The sequence below is a fragment of the Mus caroli genome, unplaced genomic scaffold (genome assembly GCF_978045245.1).
Source record: "Mus caroli unplaced genomic scaffold, Mus_caroli_1 scaffold_39, whole genome shotgun sequence".
NCBI classification, from domain to species: Eukaryota; Metazoa; Chordata; class Mammalia; order Rodentia; family Muridae; genus Mus; species Mus caroli.
The window spans coordinates 1,082,307-1,104,537 of record NW_028227294.1 but is presented as its reverse complement, the minus strand read 5'-3'; the positions used below and the strand labels follow the sequence as shown (position 1 = coordinate 1,104,537).

General features: G+C 38.4%; 1 protein-coding gene across 1 annotated transcript; it reads right to left on the bottom strand.

Annotated features, from left to right (window-relative positions):
• Window positions 1-18,027: 18,027 nt before the first annotated feature.
• LOC146999793 (Y-linked testis-specific protein 1-like) lies at window positions 18,028-18,853 on the bottom strand. Its single transcript, XM_085834444.1, is given in 2 exon segments — window positions 18,028-18,772; window positions 18,774-18,853. Coding segments are annotated over 2 exon segments (825 nt in total).
• Window positions 18,854-22,231: the final 3,378 nt, after the last annotated feature.

Here is a 22,231-nt window from a genome sequence, read left to right as displayed (position 1 = left end):
TAGTACTATGTCCACTTTTCTGAGGAACCGCCAGACTGATTTCCAGAGTGGTTGTACAAGCTTGCAACCCCACCAACAATGGAGGAGTGTTCCTCTTTCTCCACATCCTCGCCAGCATCTGCTGTCACATGAATTTTTGATCTTAGCCATTCTGACTGGTGTGAAGTGGAATCTCAGGGCTGTTTTGATTTGCTTTTCCCTGATGATTAAAGATGTTGAACATTTTTTCAGGTGCTTCTCAACCATTCGGCATTCCTCAGGTGAGAATTCTTTGTTCAGGTCTGAGTGTCATTTTTTAATGGGGTTATTTGATTTTCTGGAGTCCACCTTCTTGAGTTCTTTATATATATTGGATATTAATCCCCTATCCGATTTGGGTTAGGTAAAGATCCTTTCCCAATCTGTTGGTTGCCTATTTGTCTTATTGACGGTGTCTTTTGTTTTGCAGAAGCTTTGCAATTTTATAAGGTCCCATTTATCGATTCTCGATCTTACAGCACAAGCCATTGCTGTTCTATTCAGGAATTTTCCCCCTGTACCCATATCTTCGAGGCTTTTCCCTACTTTCTCCTCTATAAGTTTCAGTGTCTCTGGTTTTATTTGGAGTTCCTTAATCCACTTAGATTTGACCTTAGTACAAGGATACAGAATTGGATCAATTCGCATTTTTCTACATGATAACCGCCAGTTGTGCCAGCACCATTTGTTGAAAATGTTGTCTTTTTTCCACTGAATGGTTTTAGCTCCTTTGTGCAAGATCAAGTGACCATAGGAGTGTGGGTTCATCTCTGGGTTTTCAATTCTGTTCCATTGGTCTATTTGTCTGTCACAATACCAATATCATGCAGTTTTTATCACAATTGCTCTGTAGTACAGCTTTAGGTCCAGCATGGTGATTCCACCAGAGTTTCTTTTATCCTTGAGAAGAGTTTTTGCTATCCTAGGTTTTTTGTTATTCCAGATGAATCTGCTGATTGCCCTTTCTAATTCGTTGAAGAATTGAGTTAGAATTTTGATGGGTATTGCATTGAATCTGTAGATTGCTTTTGGCAAGATAGCCAATAAAATTTTATTTTATTCCAAGAAATTCATTTTGAATTTGTGTATTTAAGATTGTAAAAATGGACCAGAGCTATTATATAAAAGGTTCATGATTTTTAGTATTAAACATTTAATTCAATTTGATTTAATTATGTATTCCCACCCACTTCCAAAAAATCATACAGAGAGAACTCTGTAAAGTTTCCTGTCTAAATTTTCTCATTGGTTATTATTTGGCAGCACTAAGGTTATAGTAGTGTAGGGATGTTATTTACCCTTCTGCAATTCATCAATGTTAGTTAGATTTCTCCTGTTTCATTTGAGGTCATTCATGCATTTAATATGTGTGTACATAAATTATGGTATACACACACATACATATATACACACTCATAAAAACATACACACACACACATACACACACTCATACACACACACATACACACACACACACACACACACACACACATACACACATACACACACATTCACATATTTAGATTCATATGACCACTACAGCAGTGAGGACTAAAAACAACTTTTAATTATAAGAATTGTTTGCATATCCTTGCCAACTGTATTAATTTTCAGACAACTTTCTCATTTTTATTTCAGAGCAAAACCGATAGTGTTTCTTTCTTCTTAGACTTGGAATTTAAAGAATGTTATAGAAATGGACTGTTGTAGTATGTGATGCCTTTTACTGCTTTTTCATCCAGTGTAATTCCTTAGAGACTCATCTCAGCGGCAGAGAACTTTTCTTTCATAGTACTGGTATGAGCATGAAAGACTCCTTAACTAAACTTAAGTAAATCAAATGATAATCTCATTTTTACCAGATATGCTTAATAGAAAATGAGCAAAGCAAACTACAGCAAGCTTACTCTGGACATAAATTTTTATTATTTCCTGAGTATTTATGTATACATCCTTTTAAATGCCCAGAAAATATTTTATACCAACTTTTTATTTATATTTTTGTTGCATCAAAATTGGTATTTGCAAAATGAGAATGTTTAAACTTTGAGAAGGTTTGAACTAATCAATTAATTGATTAATTACCAGTCCAATATTAGTAATTCATTTAGTATCATTTAAACACTTTGCTGACCTTAGATGCTTAAATGTTTTTTATTTGTAAAAGTTTTATAAGGTCTAAAGTATAAGCATTTGAGGTAATTCCTATAGTGAACGGTGGTGTAATTTAACTTTCTATTTATGCTTGTTAATGCTGAAGCAACATTTATTGCCTTTTCTTGGCTGCATCTCTCAAACTTGCAAAGCAGTCAAGTGATCATAAATGGGTTTATACTACTGAATTACTCTCTTCTCAATCTCTGTTGTCCTCATCTTGACTTTAGTTTCACAGAAGCCTTAGGATTAGCAAGCGTGATTCTTGTCACTGTACTCCTATTTTCCATGACGATTTCAGTTATTTTATGGCCTATGACTTTACACATGGATTATAGAATAAGCTTATCTAAGCTTATCGGTATTTAAAGAAAACATTTGAGTTAATTGGCAGGAACCCCATTAGGAGTCTAACTCAGTGAGTGACAGTTACTATGGGGAGACTTCAATAAAAGGCTAAGATGCATTTTTCAATTTATAAAGAACATACCATATTTTTATTACTTTCATGAGCATTTTATCGGTTTTTGCTTTCAATAATGTTCTATACATATTTTAAAGTCATTAAACATTTTTGTTTATTTTGAGATACTAGTAAATATATCTGATCTAAGATTATTAACGTTCTTAATTTTAAAATATAATTATTGTTAATGTATTTTGGATTTTATAACCTTTCCAAACCAAATTATTAGTTCTAGAAGTGTTTGTTGGGGAACTGAATTACAGTATTGACTATCATGTGTTTTTTCAAAACAGACATGGGTATTGTTTCTTTGCTAATATAAGAGCTCTTATGTGTGTATATTTATTTGCTTCTTTATTACTGTTTGCCTGTAGTAGTCTGTTTTTTTTTTTAATCTTTTTTTATATTCCAGACTTTATTACCCTCCGGGTCCACCCTCTGACTTTTCCACATCCTTTACCTAATTCCCACCCCCCCATCCCACTAAAACCCCTCTCTCCATGAGCCCTCTACTCCGTGGGGCCCCAAGTCTCTCCAGGCTTAGGTGCATCTTCTCTGACTAAGTTCAAACTGGCAATATTCTGATGTATGTGTTCAGGGCCTCATATCAGCTGGTGTATGCTGCCTGGTTGGTAACTCAGTATCTGAGAAGTCTTAGGCATGCAGATTAGTTGAGACTCTGGTCTTCTATGGGGTCATCCTCTTACTCAGCTTCTTCCATCTTTCCCCCAATTCAACCACAGTTGTCACCAGCTTCTGTCCATTTGTTTAGGTGAACATATCTGCATCTGAGTCTTTCAGCTGATTGTTGAGCCTTTTGAAGGTCAGTTATGATAGGCTCCTGTTTATAAGCACACCATAGCATCAGTAATACTGTCAGTCCTTGGGACATCCACCTGAGCTGGATCACAATTTGTGCCTATGTCTGGTCCTCCTTTTCCTCAGGTTCTTCTCCATTTGTGTTCCTACAGTTCTTTTAGACAGGAACAATTCTAGGTCAGAGTTTTTTGACTGTGGAATGACAAACCCATCCCTCCATATGATACATGGTCTTTTACTGTAGGTGGACTCTAAAAGTTTTCTCTCCTCACTGTAGAGCATTTCATCTAAGGTCCCTCCCTCTGAGTCCTGAGTATCTCTCACCTCCCAGGTTTTTGATACATTCTAAAGGGTCCCCCACTTCCTAACTCCCAAAGTTGCCTGTTTTGATATTTTCTGCTGACCCTCATGGCTTTAGTCCCCTTCCCTCTCTTAATACCTGCTTATGTTCCCTCTTCCCCTCTCTGTTGGCTTTCCCACTCAGGTCCCTCCCTCTATCCTCACCTTCTGTGATTGCTTTTTTTTTTAAGATGGCACATAAACGATTTATTGATAGATTTAGACCCATAGATAGATGCAATAGAGATAACAAAATAATCACATAACTAATTGCTTTTTGTATCAATTCCCTTTATTAGCCCACCATCTGCATTTTTCTTCAGATGCCCTCTTGTATCTTAGTCTGCATCCTATCAGAAGAAACACATCTATAAAGCAATCTCAAAACATTTTTGGTGGAAATGATACATTACAACCCTGACATTGCGAATCTCCACATACTTCATTGTGGACTCTTTCCCTGCATTTTTTTTTTAATTTGGTAAATGAATTTGGTAAATTAATTACAAAATTTAATTTTGTAAATTCCTCATTTACATTTCCAGTGCTATCTAAAAAGTGGGATTGAGGAATTGTTACTTGCACCTTCGTCCTTTTTACCTTCTTGAGTTCTGTGGATTGTATCCTGGGCATTCTGTATGTTTTAGGCTAATATCCAATTATTAGTGAGTTCATACCATGCATATCCTTTTGGGTCTGAGTTACCTCATTCAGGATGATACTATCTAGATCCATGCATTTTTCTGCAAAACTCATGATATTCTCATTCTTAATAGGTGAGTAGTATTTCATTTTATAAATGGATTACATTTTCTGCATCCATTCTTTCTTCTAAGACATGGTACACTGAATCTAGTAGAAGAGAAAATGCTAAAGTGCCTCATACTCATTGGCAAAGGGGGATATTTCCTAAACAGAACTCCAATGGCTCAGGCCCTAAGATCATGAGTTGATAAATGGGACTTCATGAAACTGCAAAGCTTCTGTAAGGCAAAGGATATAGGGAACAGGGCAAATCAGTAACCTACAGATTGGGAAAAAGTCTTTACTAACCCCAAACCAGATAGAGGGGTTAGTATTCAAAATATATAATTAACTCAAGGAGCTAACTAACAACAAACCAAACAACTCAACCCAATTAAAAAACAAACAAAAAAAAAAAAAACAAAAAAAAAAAAACAGGATATAGAACTAAACAGAGAATTTACAACGGAAGAATCTTGAATGACTGAGAAGCATTTAAAGAAATGTTCAAAATCTTTAGTCATCAGGAAAATGGAAATCAAAACGACCCTGACTTTCCACCTTACACAAACCAATATCTCAGGTGACAACACATGTTGGTTATGATGTGGAGAAAGAGGAACACCCACTTCCATTGCTGGTGGGATTACAAACTGGTAAAATCACTCTGGAAATCAATATGGAGGTTCCTCAGATAATTGGAAATAAATCTACCTGAAGTCTCAGCTTTTCCACTCTTGTGCATATGCCAAAAGGTGTACCACCATGCAACAGGAGCACACGTTCCACTATCTTCATAGAAGCCTTATTTGTTATAGCCAGAAGCTGGAAAAAACCCAGATGTTCTAATCTATTAGCTTCAAATTCAGGTTTACAGCTTTGAGTGACTAGATGAATTATGTAATGAGAATTGGCATTTTACTTTATTACTAATATTTGGGAAAGGACTTTTCCTTTATTTTAGAAATGACGTTAGCTAAAAGTTTTCTTCTTTCATTAAATACATTTTATTAAGTGGAAATAGCTCTGCTCCATCTTCAAGTAGCCAAGTACTTTTACTTTGAAGAAGAGCTGGTTTTTCAGATGTCCTGCTATGGAAACTGTTAACATCACATGGTTTGGTTCCTTAGAATATTCACCTGGGAAGTTACATTTGCGTGTCATTTTTAGGGAAGAATTGTATTACTTGAAAGTGAGTATCCTTTTTTATATATACTGATAGAGTCTGTTTGCTAATATTGCGGGGGAAATTTTTTCGTTTATGAGAGACATTGGTCTCTAATTACTTTGCTACTTTTTCTGGCCTCTGGATTTTATTGATATTGGAGTTTACACTGAATTTATAGAACTTTCCTTCCTCCCTCCCTCCCTCCCTCCCTCCCTCCCTCCCTCCCTCCTTCCCTCCCTCCCTCCCTTCCTCCCTCTCTCCCTCCCTCCCTCATTCTCTCTCTCTCTCTCTCTCTCTCTCTCTCTCTCTCTCTCTCTCTCTCTCTCTCTCTCTCTCTCTCTCTCTCTCTCTCTCTCTCTCTCTCTGTGTGTGTAAGAATCTATACAGTTATTAGTGGTGACCAAGCCTTTTCTGGGGAAGTTGCACGAGGGTAATGCAGATGGTTCTCCTTATGGCAAAGCATGAGGACTTGGTTTCCCACAACACCTGTTTGGATTTTTGTACAAAATATCCTGGCCTTTCCAAAGGGAATACTTGGTCTGCTTTTGTCTTGCGTTTCCATTCCCATTGTTTTGGCTTTGCTATTAGCATTTTTCTTTCACTTTGTCTGTGATAGATGTTTCCCCAAATTCGGAAAAAGAAAGCTCCGACTGTGATTCATTCTTATTTGTCTCTGAGGATTGTATGAATGGAGCATATCACTAATCTTATGTTTGTTAATCATGATAATGTGGTTGAGTCAACACTGGGGCATGGTCTGGGTACATTAGCTAATTTACAATGTTCTCTCCGGATTTGAACTTGGTTCTGACAGCAATTTGCACACATAACAGCTAGATGATTATCAAAAAAGTAAGAAAGACTTGCTGGCTCTTTGATTCCAAGACTTATCAGAGACATTCAGAGGTCAGCCAAGCAAGAAGAGCAATTAACTCAGGTTACTAATTTGCTGAAATGCCTTGGCCTTAGAGGAATTGGGTCTTATGATTAGAATATGGGAAGACACTACTTATCAATAATTAAATTAGAATTTATTTGGCATATAGTCAATCACCTCTCTATACTGTACCCAAAATTGTTATCAACCCAGGTCACTTGGTTATGTACCAATGTGCTGGGTTTGATATTAACTGCTTGCTGAGGATGTATTTCTTCTCTCCTGATACAGATCATGGGTTAACAGAAAACCATAAGGTATTGAGAAGAAAGAAGGGAAAACATACAGTATGCACATTGTTGTTAAAACTAGAAAGTTCTTAAAAGAGATTGTATGTGAGAAAATGAGGAAATAAAGGTAAAACTTTTCCAACTGTGAAAAAATAAATGTATAAATAAAGATAACCTGAGCTGACTCAATGCCAGAGTGTGTGAACTGCACTTCTCCAAGTCTTCTTTCAAAGATTCCACATGACCTTTTTTGATTTCAAACATAGCTGAAGTTAGATTTAGCCAATTTATTTCATATTCTTAAAGATGGAGATTGGTTTAGGATTTCTTAAGTTACAAGTTGAATTTCATTAATGCTTACCTGGCTATTCATCTTGATTTTTTCATATTTACTTAGGTCTAGTAGGTTGTTATACTTTTGTCAGTCTAGGTAGAGGTTTAGAAATTTCAATGTCTTCTTATGGACATAGCTTTTAATTCTAATTTCCATTCTTATTTTTATATATAATGATCTTATGGTCTTTGTCCTTCATCATTTTTTCATTATTTTCCTTTGATTTCATTTGGACTTCATTTTATAAAGTGTTTATTAAGGAGTCTTTGTAGTATTTATTTAAAACTGTGCCATATTTGCTTGGTTGGAGATTGTCTTAGTTAAGGTTTTACTGCAGGGAACAGACACCATCAGCAAGACAACTCTTATAAAGGGCAACAATTAATTGGGGCTAGCTTACAGGTTCAGAGGTTCAGTCTATTATCATCAAGGCATGGCAGTATCAGGCAGGCATTGGGCTGGAGGAGCTGAGAGTTCCACCGCCTGTTCTGAAAGCACCTAGGAGAAGACTGGCTTCTAGGCATCTAGTACAAGGGTCTTAAAGCCCACGCCCACAGTGACACACCTACTCCAACAAGGCCACACCTACTCTAACAAGGCCACAACTCCTAATACTGCCACTCCCTAGGCCAAGCATATTCAAACGACCACAGAGTTGTAGATCAGTTTATCAGTGTTGCCCACAACTGATGTGATATTGCCTATAACCCCAGCATTAAGAATACAGAGGGGCAACGATGAGCTTAAGTATGTTTTGTTCTACAAGAAAATTGAGGTGAGCCTAAGCTTCATTAGATCATGTATGTAAAACAAAAATATCCATCTCCTAGTTCTTTGAGCTGGGAATCTTTGTTTTTCTCTATTCCTATTAACTTTAGATTTGGTCTTTTCATTGTGTCCTGAATTTTCTTGATGTTTTGGATTAGGAGTATTTTATGTTTTGAATTTTCTTTGATAGTTGTGCCAATCTCTTCTACTGTATCTTCTACACCTGAGATTCTCTCGTCTATCTCTTCTCTTTTGTGTGTAATACTTACATCTGTAATTCCTGACCTCTTTTCTAGGTTTTCCATTTCTAGGTTTGCTTCCATTTGAGTTTTCTTTTTTTTTTTTTTTTTTTTTTTTGGTTTTTCGAGACAGGGTTTCTCTTCATAGCTCTGGCTGTCCTGGAGCTCACCTTGTAGACCAGGCTGGCCTCGAACTCAGAAATCCGCCTGCCTCTGCCTCCCGAGTGCTGGGATTAAAGGCGTGCGCCACCACGCCCGGCCATTTGAGTTTTCTTGATTGTTTCTACTTCTACCCTTAGGTCTTAGATTGCTTTATGCAATTTCTTCACCTGTTTGCCTGTGTTTTCCTGTATTTCTTTCAGTGAGTTATTGGGATTCTCCTTAAAGGACTCTATTACCTTCATTGGACAGGATTTTAGGGCAGATCCTTGATTTTCAGGTGTGTTGTTGTATTCAGGGCTTGTTTGGTGGGAGAACTGGATTCTGATGATTCTCATGTGTTTTGGCTTCTGGTGTTTATGGTCTTGAGCTCACCATCTGGTTATCCCTGGTGTTTGTTGGTCTGAATGAGGGTATGGAGCCTGCCTTTTTTGTACCTGGTTGCTTCAGGTGCCCTGGTAGACCTGTGGCCCTGACTGTAACTGACCACCTGTGGGGCCTTCCAACTGGGCGCTCTTCACAGAGGCAGAAAAACTGCTGATCTGTTGCCGTGGCTGCAATAACAAACTACAACTTTGTTAATCTTGTACTTATTTTTTTTCCCTGATATTTATCTAGAGGTGCTACTAATTGCTTGAAAAAAAAAAATGCTCAAATTCTTGGCTACCCTTGTCATGTTTTGATGTTCAGTTGTATCAGAATGCATTTTATTTATATAAACTCTTGATTGTTTAGAACATATTGAAGATTATACTTCTAATGGTTATATAGTTTCTTTTTTATGGCCAATAGTGATTTATTTGTCTCTGATTATTTTGTTTCCTCTAGTATTTATGTTACATGATACTGGTACCTAAACTCATTTTTTTAAAATTATTTTCTTTGTATTTGTTCATGGAAGAAGGCATTGATACTAGAACCACATGCATGCTAGTAAATTGATCTACCATTGATCTATATTGCCAGCCCCCTTGCTCTATTTACATACATGTCAATATAGTATATTTTTCCCTGATCCTCTAAATTTCAACCAGTCAAAATGACAAAATTTGGATTGAGTTCATTTATAACAGAACATATCTAATTTACACTGTTTTTCTGCTCAGAACCTCAGAAATTTTACTGTTGTCTTTAGATGACATACATACAAGGGACCTATCACTAATAATATCTAATATTTTATTATATTCATGTTTCCTATTGTATGTGTTATCACTTTTATTTCTGTTCTTGTTTTGTTTATTTGTTGAGTTTTTGTTCTTTCTTTGCAGTTACACCCTTTTAAAAACACTTATTAGATTTTAAAGGTTTTGCATGTATCATTTTTCAGATTGTTTCACATATTAAAATGTACATTTGGCTTATAATAACTTATTCTCCACTATGAATAATTGTAGAATTCTCCTACCATCTCTCCTCATTTTTCCCCAAATTTTAAGATTTTTAAACCAGATAGTACTATGAATTTTATGATAATAATATAATATGAAACACTTGTAATGAATAATAGTCTCTTTTATGAGTAACATTATCTTTCTATTGTTTATATTTCAATTTCTCCTAGAATAATATAGTTAATTCTCTTATTCTTTGCCTGAGAAAGACTTAACAAACATCACAGTTTTGTTGTATATGGATGTTGTTGATTGTTAGTGTTTACCTTTCAAAACAGGGAAAGTTTCTCCCATTCTTTCCTTCTGATTTTGATCATTTCCAAAGAGAAATTCATTATATTCTTCTAAAAGTAAGTAATAATTTATACTAGAATCCTTTAATGATTTTTTCTCCCTCTCTTGGCATAATTAACTATGTTATGACTAGCCGTATACTTTCATAAATTTCTGGCATGGTACGTTCTCATTATTTTTATACCTTCAGCTTTCTGTCTTTTGCCATATTTGTGTAGTGTTCAGTCTTCATTTACGCAATAATGAATAAATAGTCTCCATACTCTCTTAGTCCCCTCTCTATGAGACTGTGATATTAGGAACATGTGAGTTTTTGATTCATTGTTTAACCTTTAATTCTTGTCTACAGTTTCATGAAGCTTTTCATTGTCTATTTTCATTGATTATTTCATTTTATATTTCTTTTCTTCACAGTGTATTGATCTCTCTGACTTCATCTTTCTGATTATGTACAATATGCCTGTCACTACTCTGTTAAGTCAGTCTACTGGCCATTTGGTAGTTCTGTCACTTTTTCAGTTCTATATATTTATTTTGTTTGACTGCATTTTTGACTTATTTATTAGTTTGATCATTTCCTGTTCTGCCTTATTTTTAGCAGCTGGAATGCTCTCAAAAAATCTTTTTTTAGGACCTTGAAGAAATGGACTCCTATGGCTTGATATCCATTCTGAGGACTGTTCTTTTGAAATCTAGGACCTATATATTCTTTTTCTACACTGCAAGACAATGCATAACTACCACTGCCTTGGTCTTCTTCGTGGTGCTCAAAGTTAACCTTAGTTTATATTGCTCATGCAGCATTTTAGAATTTTATTAGAATGTCATTCACTTACACTGTCCACAGTATTTAGATCGATCATTTGAAGGAATTGTGGGGAATAGGCCTAATTTTCTTATTTGTATAAAACTCATTTATAATAAAATACAACATATAAAAAAAGGCAGGGATTTCTTATAGTGGCTACAGATTTGAGTAAAAAAAAAAAAAGTTTCATTTTCTTTCTGAAGGACTTTATGAACTATACTCATAAGGAAAATATCTTTGGGTCATATCAAGTCACATGGACTACTGTAGGCAATAGTACAAGCATATCACAGTATTATCCCAGAGAAACAAGAAGGTAGAATCAGCTCTGATTATTACATAAAACTTTTAATGCTTAACAAATCTTCCTTTTACAAGTAAAATTATTAATTATATTTGAAATCTGAGACATGAAAGAATAGTGTTTTAGACGTTTTTATAAGTCTTGATTTTTTTGTGTTTTGCAAATTGTATCTTGTATCTTGGATATTCTAAGTTTTTATAGTTGTTTGTTTTGGGGCTTCTAGTGTATTTTTAGAAGCTGTTGGTAGGAGTTCCTCTATGAAGGTAGTGAATCTGTGGGATTTCCTTGATTCAACAGGCCAAGTGTGGAGCATTCTTTGTTGAGAATGTCTCGATTCTATTGGTCTTTGGGTAAGTCTATGAGACATTTTCTTGGTTAATGATTGATATGTGAGGGCCCATCACTGTGGGTAATCTCATCAGTAGTCGGGTAAAAAAGTCGACTACACATATAAAAGGGAGGCTTTTAGGCTGTATTTTAAAAAGGTAGCTAAGCAAGCCATGGGACAGATAGTGATGTAAATAAATATGTCCCCTATAGACTCATATATATGAATATTAGGTCACCGGAAAGTGGCAGTGAGTTTAAATACTAGAATGAATATGAGAATGTGTGGTTTCAGAGGAGGAAGTGGATGTGTCAACAAGGTGGGGCTTTGAGTTTTCAAGAACCCATATAATGTTTGAAATGTTAGTCATGGGTCTTTGATGAAGACTTTGGTCCTCAGTACAATGCTCATAGATAGTACAATATACACTCTGAAAAGTGAATGGTCCCTGTGGGTTTTAATCAATGAGTCTATCGATTGACAGTTGTTTATGCAAGGGGTGAGAAACTCGGTAAGGTCTTTTGGAACTACTCTTGGAAGTTTTTATTATCTTATTCCCTTCCTGTGTTTATTAAGGAATTTAGAGTTTTTTTTTTAATTGATTTTCAGTTCTTATTAGGCTTTAGTTTATTTTTTAGCGTTTTACTGTTTTGCTAGTTACATCCATTTTCTATGAATTACATTATATTTTATATTATATTTTACTTTAATTATCTTAATAATTCCTCCCCTACAAGAACCAGACTGATTCCAACAAAACTTTTCCTCCAAACTTCCCTTCTCTTCTCCCCTTTGTTACAACTCATTCAAATCAATTCTGTTCCCCATAAACTCTTGGACATGGGGCTACCACTATAGCATGGCCAACCTATCACCTTCAAAGTCCAAACCTTTAATAAAAACTGACTCTCCATCCCTCATCAACTATCCCTGCCTTCTCAAATAAAGATGAGATATAGTGAGACCCTCCCACTCCTTGATGGAAGGCAGACTGGCTTGATTTTGTACACACAGACCCAGTTTCTCAATGACCTCTGTAACTTACAAGATTGTCACACTTTCTTCCTTGAGAGTTCCTAAGAATCACCTCCTGCACTTCTTACCTCTTTCTGTGAGTATGTGTGTATGAATGTGTGTGCCTATATTATAGATGTGCCCTTTTACATACCAGCCAACACATAGTGGGGTTTTGCAATCAACTGCTGTTCCTATCCCACAAAAGAAAATATAACTTAATGCAGACTTGCTGTGACTAAGTACCAGATAGAAATTGGAGATGTCTAGAATTCTTCAGAGTTGATTGTAGTGTAGGTGACATTTGGATTTCTGACCTAAACTTCTGGCTCCATCCTATGAGTTTAAGATGCAGGGATGAGGGATCAAGACGCTGAACTTGCAGTGCATTTTTCTTCTTCTTTAACTCATATTTATAAAAGCTCCTGGGGGTGTTGATGCTGTTGGCCAGAACATTGTCCTTTTGGAAGCTTATAGACAAACATATCCTTGAAGAGATAGATTGATCCTATCACTTTGTGTCACATAGAGAATGCTGTGTTGAAATGGGTTTGAAATGTTAGTCATGGGTCTTTGATGATGACTTTGGTCAACAGTACAATGCTCATAGATAGTACAATATACACTCTGAGAAGTGAATGGTCCTTGTGAGCTTTAATCAATGAGTCAATCGATTGATGGTTGTGTATGCAAGGGGTGAGAAACTCGGTAAGGTGTTTTGAAACTAGTCTTGGAAGATTTTATTGTCTTATTCCCTTCCTGTGTTGATCCTTTCTGGCTGCCAATAAGTTGACCTATTGTGCTCCTTCACGCCCCTTTCTTATTCATGTGAGCATGGACCTGTCTTCCATTTATGATGTTATGTATCTTGTAACAGTGATTGACATGAATGTCACTCATTAGTGACACTGACCTCTCAGGTCCAGAGGAACCACACCTTAATTCTTTAAGCTTTTTTCTAGAAGTTGCATGCTAAGAATAGACCAAATGTTACCAAGTATTTTTACCTGGAAGATTCAGCCACTGTATCTGTTGTCTTAGAGAATCAAGAACATTTCTGCTTCCTGCACTGGTTCTTTCACAGAATGCATTACTATGTTTATAGTTTTCAATATCATATGAAGTAGCAGAAAAAGAGGGAAAAATGGAAATAAGGAAGGGGGAATGTGTTTAGAATCGTTAAATTAAATACTTAAATAAATCAATGGATTTTTTAGTACATAAATTATGCATCAATAAAGCTGATGAAAAGTCTTGGCCAACTGTGATGCTTTGCATTTAATTTGGTATTTTTCATAACTCCTGTGATGTGGCTCTTAATAGTAGTGGGTTTTATTATAAATGAATCAGACACCAATATAACCATGAAGCGATAAAACTCTGTTCACTCTGGAGAAATAAATCAAATAAAATTCACTGGATTTCTTGATGAGGAGTCTTCTTGCCATAGGTGAGTTGGAAGGAAGTTGTGATTGGGGTGGACAGATTGGGGTGTCCCCCAGTATTTTTAACACACACTAGAAAGTGGGGGTTGTGAGGCTATAGGAAATATTTGTTTCTTGTCACCTATTATTTGGTATGCTTGCTGGTGAAGGTAGTTACCCTTCCCTTCTGTCATGCAGGGAAGTGGGTCTATGCAGAGACAGAAGAGGAAGATGGTGTTGTTATGTTTGTGTGGGTTATGGAGTAAGATAAACATTACTGGTCGGGGACTTTATTTATCCCCAACTTGACAATCTACAGTCACATGAGAAGAGAGAGCAATTGAATAATTGTCTCTTTTCTATTGGTCTTTGGGTAAGTCTATGGGACATTTTCTTGGTTAATGATTGATATGGGAGGGCACATCAATGTGGGTAATCTCATCAGTAGTCAGGTAAAAAAGTCATCTACATGTATGAAAGGGAGGCTTTTAGGCTGTATTTTTAAAAAGTAGCTGAGCAAGCCATAGCCAATTTGGTGGTGTGAATATGAATGTCCCCTATAGACTCATATATATGAATATAAGGTCACCGGGCAGTGGCAGTGAGTTCAAATACTAGAATGAATAAGAGAATATGTGGCATCAGGGGAGGAAGTTGGTGTGTCAACAGGTGGGGCTTTGAGTTTTCAAGAACCCATATAATAGCAGAATCTCTCTGTCCCTGTCTCTGTCTTTGTCTCTGTCTCTCTGTCTAAGTCTCTGTCTCTGTCTCTCTGTCTCTCTCTGTCTCTCTCTGTCTGTCTCTGTCTGTCTCTCTCTGTCTCTGTCTCTCCCTGTCTCTGTCTCTCTGTCTCTCTCTGTCTCTCTCTCTCTGTCTCTCTCTGTCTCTGTCTCTGTCTCTCTGTCCCTGTCTCTGTCTCTCTGTCTCTGTCTCTGTCTCTCTCTCTCTGTCTCTCTCTCTGTCTCTCTCTGTCTCTGTCTCTCTGTCCCTGTCTCTGTCTGTCTCTGTCTGTCTCTGTCTGTCTATGTCTGTCTCTGTCTGTCTCTGTCTGTCTCTGTCTGTCTGTCTGTCTGTCTGTCTGTCTGTCTGTCTGTCTGTCTGTCTGTGTCTCTCTCTCTCTCTCTCTCTCTCTCTCTCTCTCTCTCTCTCTCTCTCTCTCTCTCTCTCAGGCTGCCTAAGAATCAATAGTTCACTATTGCTTCAGTTCTGTGCTCCCTTCCATGATGATTGACCAAAGCTCTGACACTGTATCCCATCGTCCAAATAAATGCTTTATTTTCTAATAATAGCCTTAATCATTGTGTCACTTCACAGCAATAGAACAATGACTAAGACAGGGTCAAGCCAATAAACAGTCTTTCCTCTTATCACTTCTAGTTCTTATTTTTGGCTTCCTGGGAGATAGTCTGTAACCTGTAAGCAACTAACCCTTTTATTCCCAAGTTATTTTTGATTGGAGTATTCTTTATGGTGAGAAAGAAGCCAACTAGAACAATTACTTGTCAGATAGATACATGAGTACATCTTACCTTTAAATTAAAATAAAACGCCTATACATTATTGTGTGTGGTTATAGGATAAGTGACAGTGATACTATTTTATATTTAGCTTCTGTAAGAATCTGTCCTACTTACTGTTTCTATTGTTGTAAGGATACACCAGGTCCATAAAGGAAACTACATAGAAAAGGTTTTATTCAGTTTATACTTCCACATTGCTGTTTATCACCAAAGAATTTGGGACAGCACCTGAAACAACACAGGATCATGGAGACAGGAGCTCATGCATAGGCTATGGAGTGGTGATGCTTATTGACTTGCTCCTGAAATCTTGCTTTTGTAAAGAGCCCAGGACTACCAGTACAAGGATTTCACCATGCACAATGGACTGGGCAGTCTCCCACCAATTAAGTAAATGCTTGGGAGTTAGATCTTACGGAGTCATTTTCTCAATTTAGGCTCCTCCTCTTTAAAGACTCTAGATCTTGTCAAGTTGCTATGAAACCAGTGTGGCAGACTGAATGTAGTTGGCCTATGAGGAGGTGTGGACTTGATGGAGTAGGTGTGTCCTTGATGGAGGAAGCATATCATTCTGGGTCTTTAAAGCTCTGTCCAGTGTGGAAGAGACCCTCCTCCTCGATGCATACAAAACAGAACTTTTCTCCTGGCTGCAATTGGATCAAGAAGCATAACTCTCAGATTCCACTCCACCACCATGTCTGACAAGACACTGCCCTGTTTCCTGCCTTGATGATGTTGGATTGAACCTCTGAACATGTAATGAAATGTTGAAAAGCCCTCATGAAATATTGTCCCTTATGAGCGGCCTTGATCATGGAGGCTATTCAAATGAATGAAACCCTAACTAAGACAACCAGCTAGTACAGAAACTCTCCCAGATATCAAAATTAATCAATAATAGAGAGTATTTTCAAGTCATGCAGCATACAAACTTATTCAAGAGAGAAAAAAAGCAATGAATGAGTTCATGATAAGCCTCCCTCAAAGAGATACTCTTTGAGTGCAGATGTGGTCAAGGCAGACCCCAATGAAGCTCAGGGGCTCCTCAGGAGAAGTGACCTACGAAGTGGGCAACCTCATAGCATTTGAAACCCATGACAAACAGCATAGGAAAGATGTCAGCACAAATGCATTCAATACACCTTCTATGTTTTCTGAGAAGGAGGACACAGACAAGTAAAAGACTGGAATTACAAGGGCATAGACAGGCTGAAGTAGCACATAGATATGTAGATAGTAATATGTTTGGTGGAGAGCCAGGTGGTACAGACCAATGTGGGAGCTTTTTGATGGTCATCTGGGGCATTCATCACAGACATCCAAAAGATCACAGGATACATCAGAGGCAAAGAGTGCTCAGGGAAGGAACACAGGATCTATTCAACAACTGAAATTACCTAACAGCATACTCATTTTATTTTCTAAATTACTTATTTGAACTGATCATAAAAAATCATGGTGTTTATGATGCTTTAGGGAGACTCATATATATACTCTTAGATTTGGATTCACTAGTTAATCTTCTAAAATGTATTCTAAGAAACACACACACACACAAACACACAAGCACACACCCCACATCCTTCTGTAATGACTGGCTGGCTACTTGTTAAGAAACCAAAGAAGCCAATGTGAATATGGCCCCAGTTTGACTATGTCCATGAACTTTCTATTCTTCCTGGGTCTCCTGCTTCATTTTGTGAGAATTCCTTCTTTGATTTATTTATCCTACAGTGTCCTCTACTCCTTTGTATGTCCATTGTTCTTTTTAAAGGTCACTATCAATTTGATCTTTCTTACCTTCATCGTGGTTTCTTTTCTGCATGTGAATAATGTATTTCTTAAAATAGATATCTTTATGGGATTAGAGAGATGACTCAGTGGTATCAAGCACTTTTTTCCTGCAAGAAGACTGTATTTGGTTTCTTGAATTCATATCCAATGACTCACAATCACCATTAATGGAAGCTCCAGGGGACCCAACAACTCATATCTCTCTGGTCACCTGTACTCACAAGCACATGTCCTATCCTCACACATATAAGAAAAGATAAAAATCTTAAAAAGGGAGACAAGTTTCACTAGACTTCATTATTCAAATGAAACCTGAAATTCTCTGATTGCTGAGTCTGTTTGGATCATTTTTATGGGTTACACTTTATGTTCTAAGGCCAAATTCCTTTTATGTGTCACTCTTTCACCAACTTTGTTTCTTCCTCAGACATCATACCAGAGATTCTACTGATGTTATATCCTTCACCCCTACTTAATAAACATCCTTCTTTTGCTTCGATCCCTGCTCCACCACATCCCATCTCCAATTCCAGTCCTCCATACAGAGCAGAGATGCTAAGTCCTTTTAATTTTACCATGTGTGATATCAGATGTATGTACTGTTCTTCCACCATAGCCCATCTCTTCCAACAATGTCTTCACTCACAGCATGTCATGTCACACATTTTAAATTTTAGAGCAAAAAAAATTTTATTGGCAATCATACTGGGTTTGTCAAAGAGAGATAGCCAACACAGGAAAACAAACATTTTTTTTTTCCAATTCTACAAGCTTATGGGCCTGTACTTTTGTGAGTTTTTTTCACCTTAAGGAGTCTTGACACCAGATTATAGACATTGATGTGGAGATCACCATGAAACTTGATAAAGTACACAGAAGGATTGGCAAGAATTTGGTAAACAACCTTTCCAAGATTTTTGGAACCGTCCTCTCTGGTGTACTGCACCCATTTACCTATTAAGAAGTCACTGTTATCATGTGATGTCACCTCAGCATGAGGAGTCTCTGGAATGATGTCAAGGTTACCTTCACTGTAGTCAAATAGGAGCTGATAAATGTAGAGGACCGGATCCTTCTTGTAGCTAATGTAAAACCAGTCCTTTATGACTGGCACCTGGGCTTGCACCAACCCATTCCACTTTTCCTCAGAGCCATGCTTTCTCTCAAATTTGTGTTGCACCCCTCTGCCAACCAGGCTTCTGGTGAAGTGGGCATCCCTTATCTGAGGAAATACTATATAATGAGGCAAGACCTTAAGATTTAAAATCCTCTCAACACTGTTGAGCTTCTGCCCATAGACGCTGTCAATACCATCATACTTCACCAAATAAAGACAAGGGTTTGTTGGCAGTTGACCTAGAAATATGGCCTTCCAATGGGTGACAGGTTCATTACCTTCCTTCCAACTGTGAGAAATTCTGCAGCCGACAATATTTCTCAGGGCCTGGGATGAAGGCATCCTCCTCTCTTCTTTTTGAAGGATGTCATGCTCAGCCCCTTCAGAGGTTTGTCTTCTAAATGGCTGTAGAACTGGTGTATTAGGCCACAGCAACCCTGGTGCACTGTCTTGTGACTATCATTCTTTGTTCAATCATCATACTTGGCCATTGTCTGTGTTTGAAGATCTTGCCTGTTTAAAACAGAAACAAAGCTGTTGCCTCTGTCATAAATATGAGATCCTAAAGGGCAATGGGTGTGGGGTGGGAGAGAATGCTGGACCAAGGCTCTTCTTTAAGAGAACTTCTGCATAGGTGAAGAAGGCTATGCTAAACAGGTGTGTGCTTCTAATGTCAATTTTATCAAAATAAGAAGTTAATAAGACAGCCATTATGATGCATGCATTTATTTCCAGCACTCAGGAGGCAGGGCCTGGAATTATTCTGAATTAGAGACCAACCTGGTCTACTGAAAGACTCCACGACTCCCAAAAGGAGACACTCACTCAAGCCTCGGGACAGCAGCGCACCCAAGAAGACACTGAGACCGAACTTAAGATGTAGAGAGTAAGATTTAATATAGCAATGACAAGAAAGCACATAAAAAGCACATATACCAGAGGCTCTGGGGTCGAAACTCATACACCCAGCATGGTGCAGAGGAGATTCGACGACCAGCCCAAATTTTCACAGGCTTTTATAAGAAAAGGGCAAGGGGGGAACAGGGTGGAGAAAGTACAAATGTGCGTCACTAAGGGGTTCTGCCAAAGGTTATTCCCAGGGACTTTCCAAGGGGCTTTTCGTAACCAAGGGGTCGTGTCCTATATTTTGGCAATATACTTGATCTATTGGAACATTCTGGGGTAGTACCAGGAGGCCCCTATCTCAAAAATGTTCTTGGAACAGTCCTCAGTTAGGAGGGGTAGGACTAGGCTTGTTCCAAGAGACCCTTATCTAAAAAATGTTCCTGGAACAGTTCTTAGTTGGGAGGGGATACTCTGGGGTAAAAAGTTCAGGAGTGCTCCGGGAACAGTCTCTGGATGGGAGGGGTAAGAGAGTTCAGGAAAAGTTCAGTTTTTCCTCTTTCATTCCCCCCTTCTTCTAGTGAGTAATTCTAATCTTAGTATTTTAGACACTGCATTTACTCTATTTTAACATGGGAACAAAAACAAAATAAGAAGCATTAGTAAACAGAACTAGGCAGGGGCCCTTTTAGCGAGGCTTGAGGGTCTGGGCATGATGTAGGTGCACGTAGATCAGATCTCTGGCTGGAACTGGTGAGATGTCCTTGGGGTACCCAGCTCGTTCACTGTCTCGACTGTTGGGATCCCTGGCGCGATGTCATACGCGTACTTAGTCCGATCCTTTCCAGTTGTGACCAGACCACCTGCAAGCCTTTTAACTTAGCATACAGATCATTATTATAACAACATAGGTTTAAACACATCATTTGAGACTATGATGGGCATAGGAGTCTCATAAAGGATCTTAAAAAGAGTAAAACTGAATCAAGAGGGAGTATTTCTAGTACGTTTAAATAGGGCATAAGGAAGGAACACCAAGTCTGTGCCAGTCTCCACGATTAATTTTGTCAAGGTCTGTCTTAGAGTTTTAAACTAATTTTTTATCTGTCCTGAGCTCTGAGGTCTGTAATTTTTATTTGACCTCTAAATACCTGGCCACACCCTGACTTACCTGGGCAACAGGATTATTGTTCTTTGGGATGCCTGTTTGGCGGTTAGATCTGCCATCTGATTTTTTTTTTCACAGCATCTTAGGTCTTTTCTGCAGATGTCAACAGCTTTCTTTGTCTGTATATTGTTTCATACAGTGGCAAAAGCATACCTGCTGTCAGTGTAGACTTTTCTTTTGTCATTTATAAAGCTTGTATCAAAACCACAAATTCAGCTTTCTGGGCTGAAGTCTCTTTAGGGAGGCTGCTGGCCTAGATCACTTGCTTTTTGTCCACCGCTGCACTGCTGTCCCCACCTTCCGCTTACCTTTAACCATGAGGCTACTGCCATCCGTGTACCAGTTCAAACGTTCAGGCCAAGGCTGATTTGATCTTTACCTGCCGAGGTAAGTAGCCCCCTCTGTTGGTAGATGGCCCCATGGATATGAGCTGCTTTCCATCTACTACTGCCGCTCCTGTGACAAAGCTGCTGCCATCTGTGTACCAGGCAGGCACACCTGGCCAAGGCTGATCAGTCAGATCCCTCCTTGTTCCAGTTTTTTCAGCCAGGACATCAGCACATTGATATACAGGAGTGGAGTCATCCGCCAAGGAGCAGCAAACTCTGGTAGTGGGTCATCCGGGCATTAGTCATCCACCGGTCAGGGGGCTGATGTACAATACTCTCCAGAGCATGGGGGGCGATTACAGTCACATGCTGACCCAGAGTAAGCTTGTCAGCGTCTTTAACAAGCAGGGCTACTGCATAGGGTAAAAGGCTTAGTCAAATCTGGCAAAGCCAGAGCGGGGGCTGCAAGCAGGGCTGCCTTTATGCTGTCAAAGGCTTTTTGGTGTTCCTCAGTCCAGGTGAATGGGACTTTTTCTTTAGTAAGTGAATATAGAGGGGCCGCCAGTGTCGCGAACCCTGGTATCCAGAGTCTGCAAAAGCCCGCCGTCCCCAGAAACTCACGTACTGGGGAAACTCACGTACTTGGCGCGGGGTGGTGGGGGTTGGGATCAGCATCACAGTCTTTTTTCTGGCCTCGGTGAGCCACCGCTTTTCTTCCCGGAGGGTGTACCCTAGGTAGGTCACCTCGGTGCGATATAACTGAGCTTTCTTGGCTGATACTCGGTACCCCAACTCACCCAGTTCATTCAGGAGCTTCTAGGAGGGCCAGAATTTCTTCTTTGTTTGTAATGTCTCTGCCTTCAGCCAACCGCAGGGCTTGGGTTAGTAACAGGGGTTCAGCCTTCTTAGCCGAAGTTCCTACTGCCAGAATGTCAGAGCAGTGATGAGTAGGTGAAGACTCAGCAGGTTAGCAGGGGAAGCGAAGGTCACTTGTTCTGTCAACAAAAAGCTCTGATAATGTGTCCATCAGTCAGGGGAACAATTGGATCATGTGCCAAGTTTTGTCTCAGAGTCAATTTATCTGCGTCCTTGACCAGAAGCCACTATGTGCAGACAAGCAGGCCATTTCTCAGTCACCAGGTTTAATTTTTACAAGTATGCCACTGGTCTTTTCTAGGGTCCCAATTTTTGAGTAAGAACCTCTTTGGCAATACCTTTATTCTCAGTCACATCTAGGAGTCCCAAAGTTGGGGACAACATTAGGGCAGTCTCAATAGCATCTAAGGCCATCCAAGGTTGTTCTTTATTTCCTATACGAAGGGCTGTTTATCTTTTTAATTCAGCAAAACCTGGAATCCACAGTTTGCAAAGGCCCACAGTGTCCAGGAACCTTTTAAACTTGCTTTGCATTGGTCAGTGGAGGAATATGAAACACAGTCTCTTCTTTTTGTTAGGACAGTCTCTCACCCAGTGCTCTTCTTTAACAATAAACACTTTGATTTTTAGCCAAAAGCTTTTT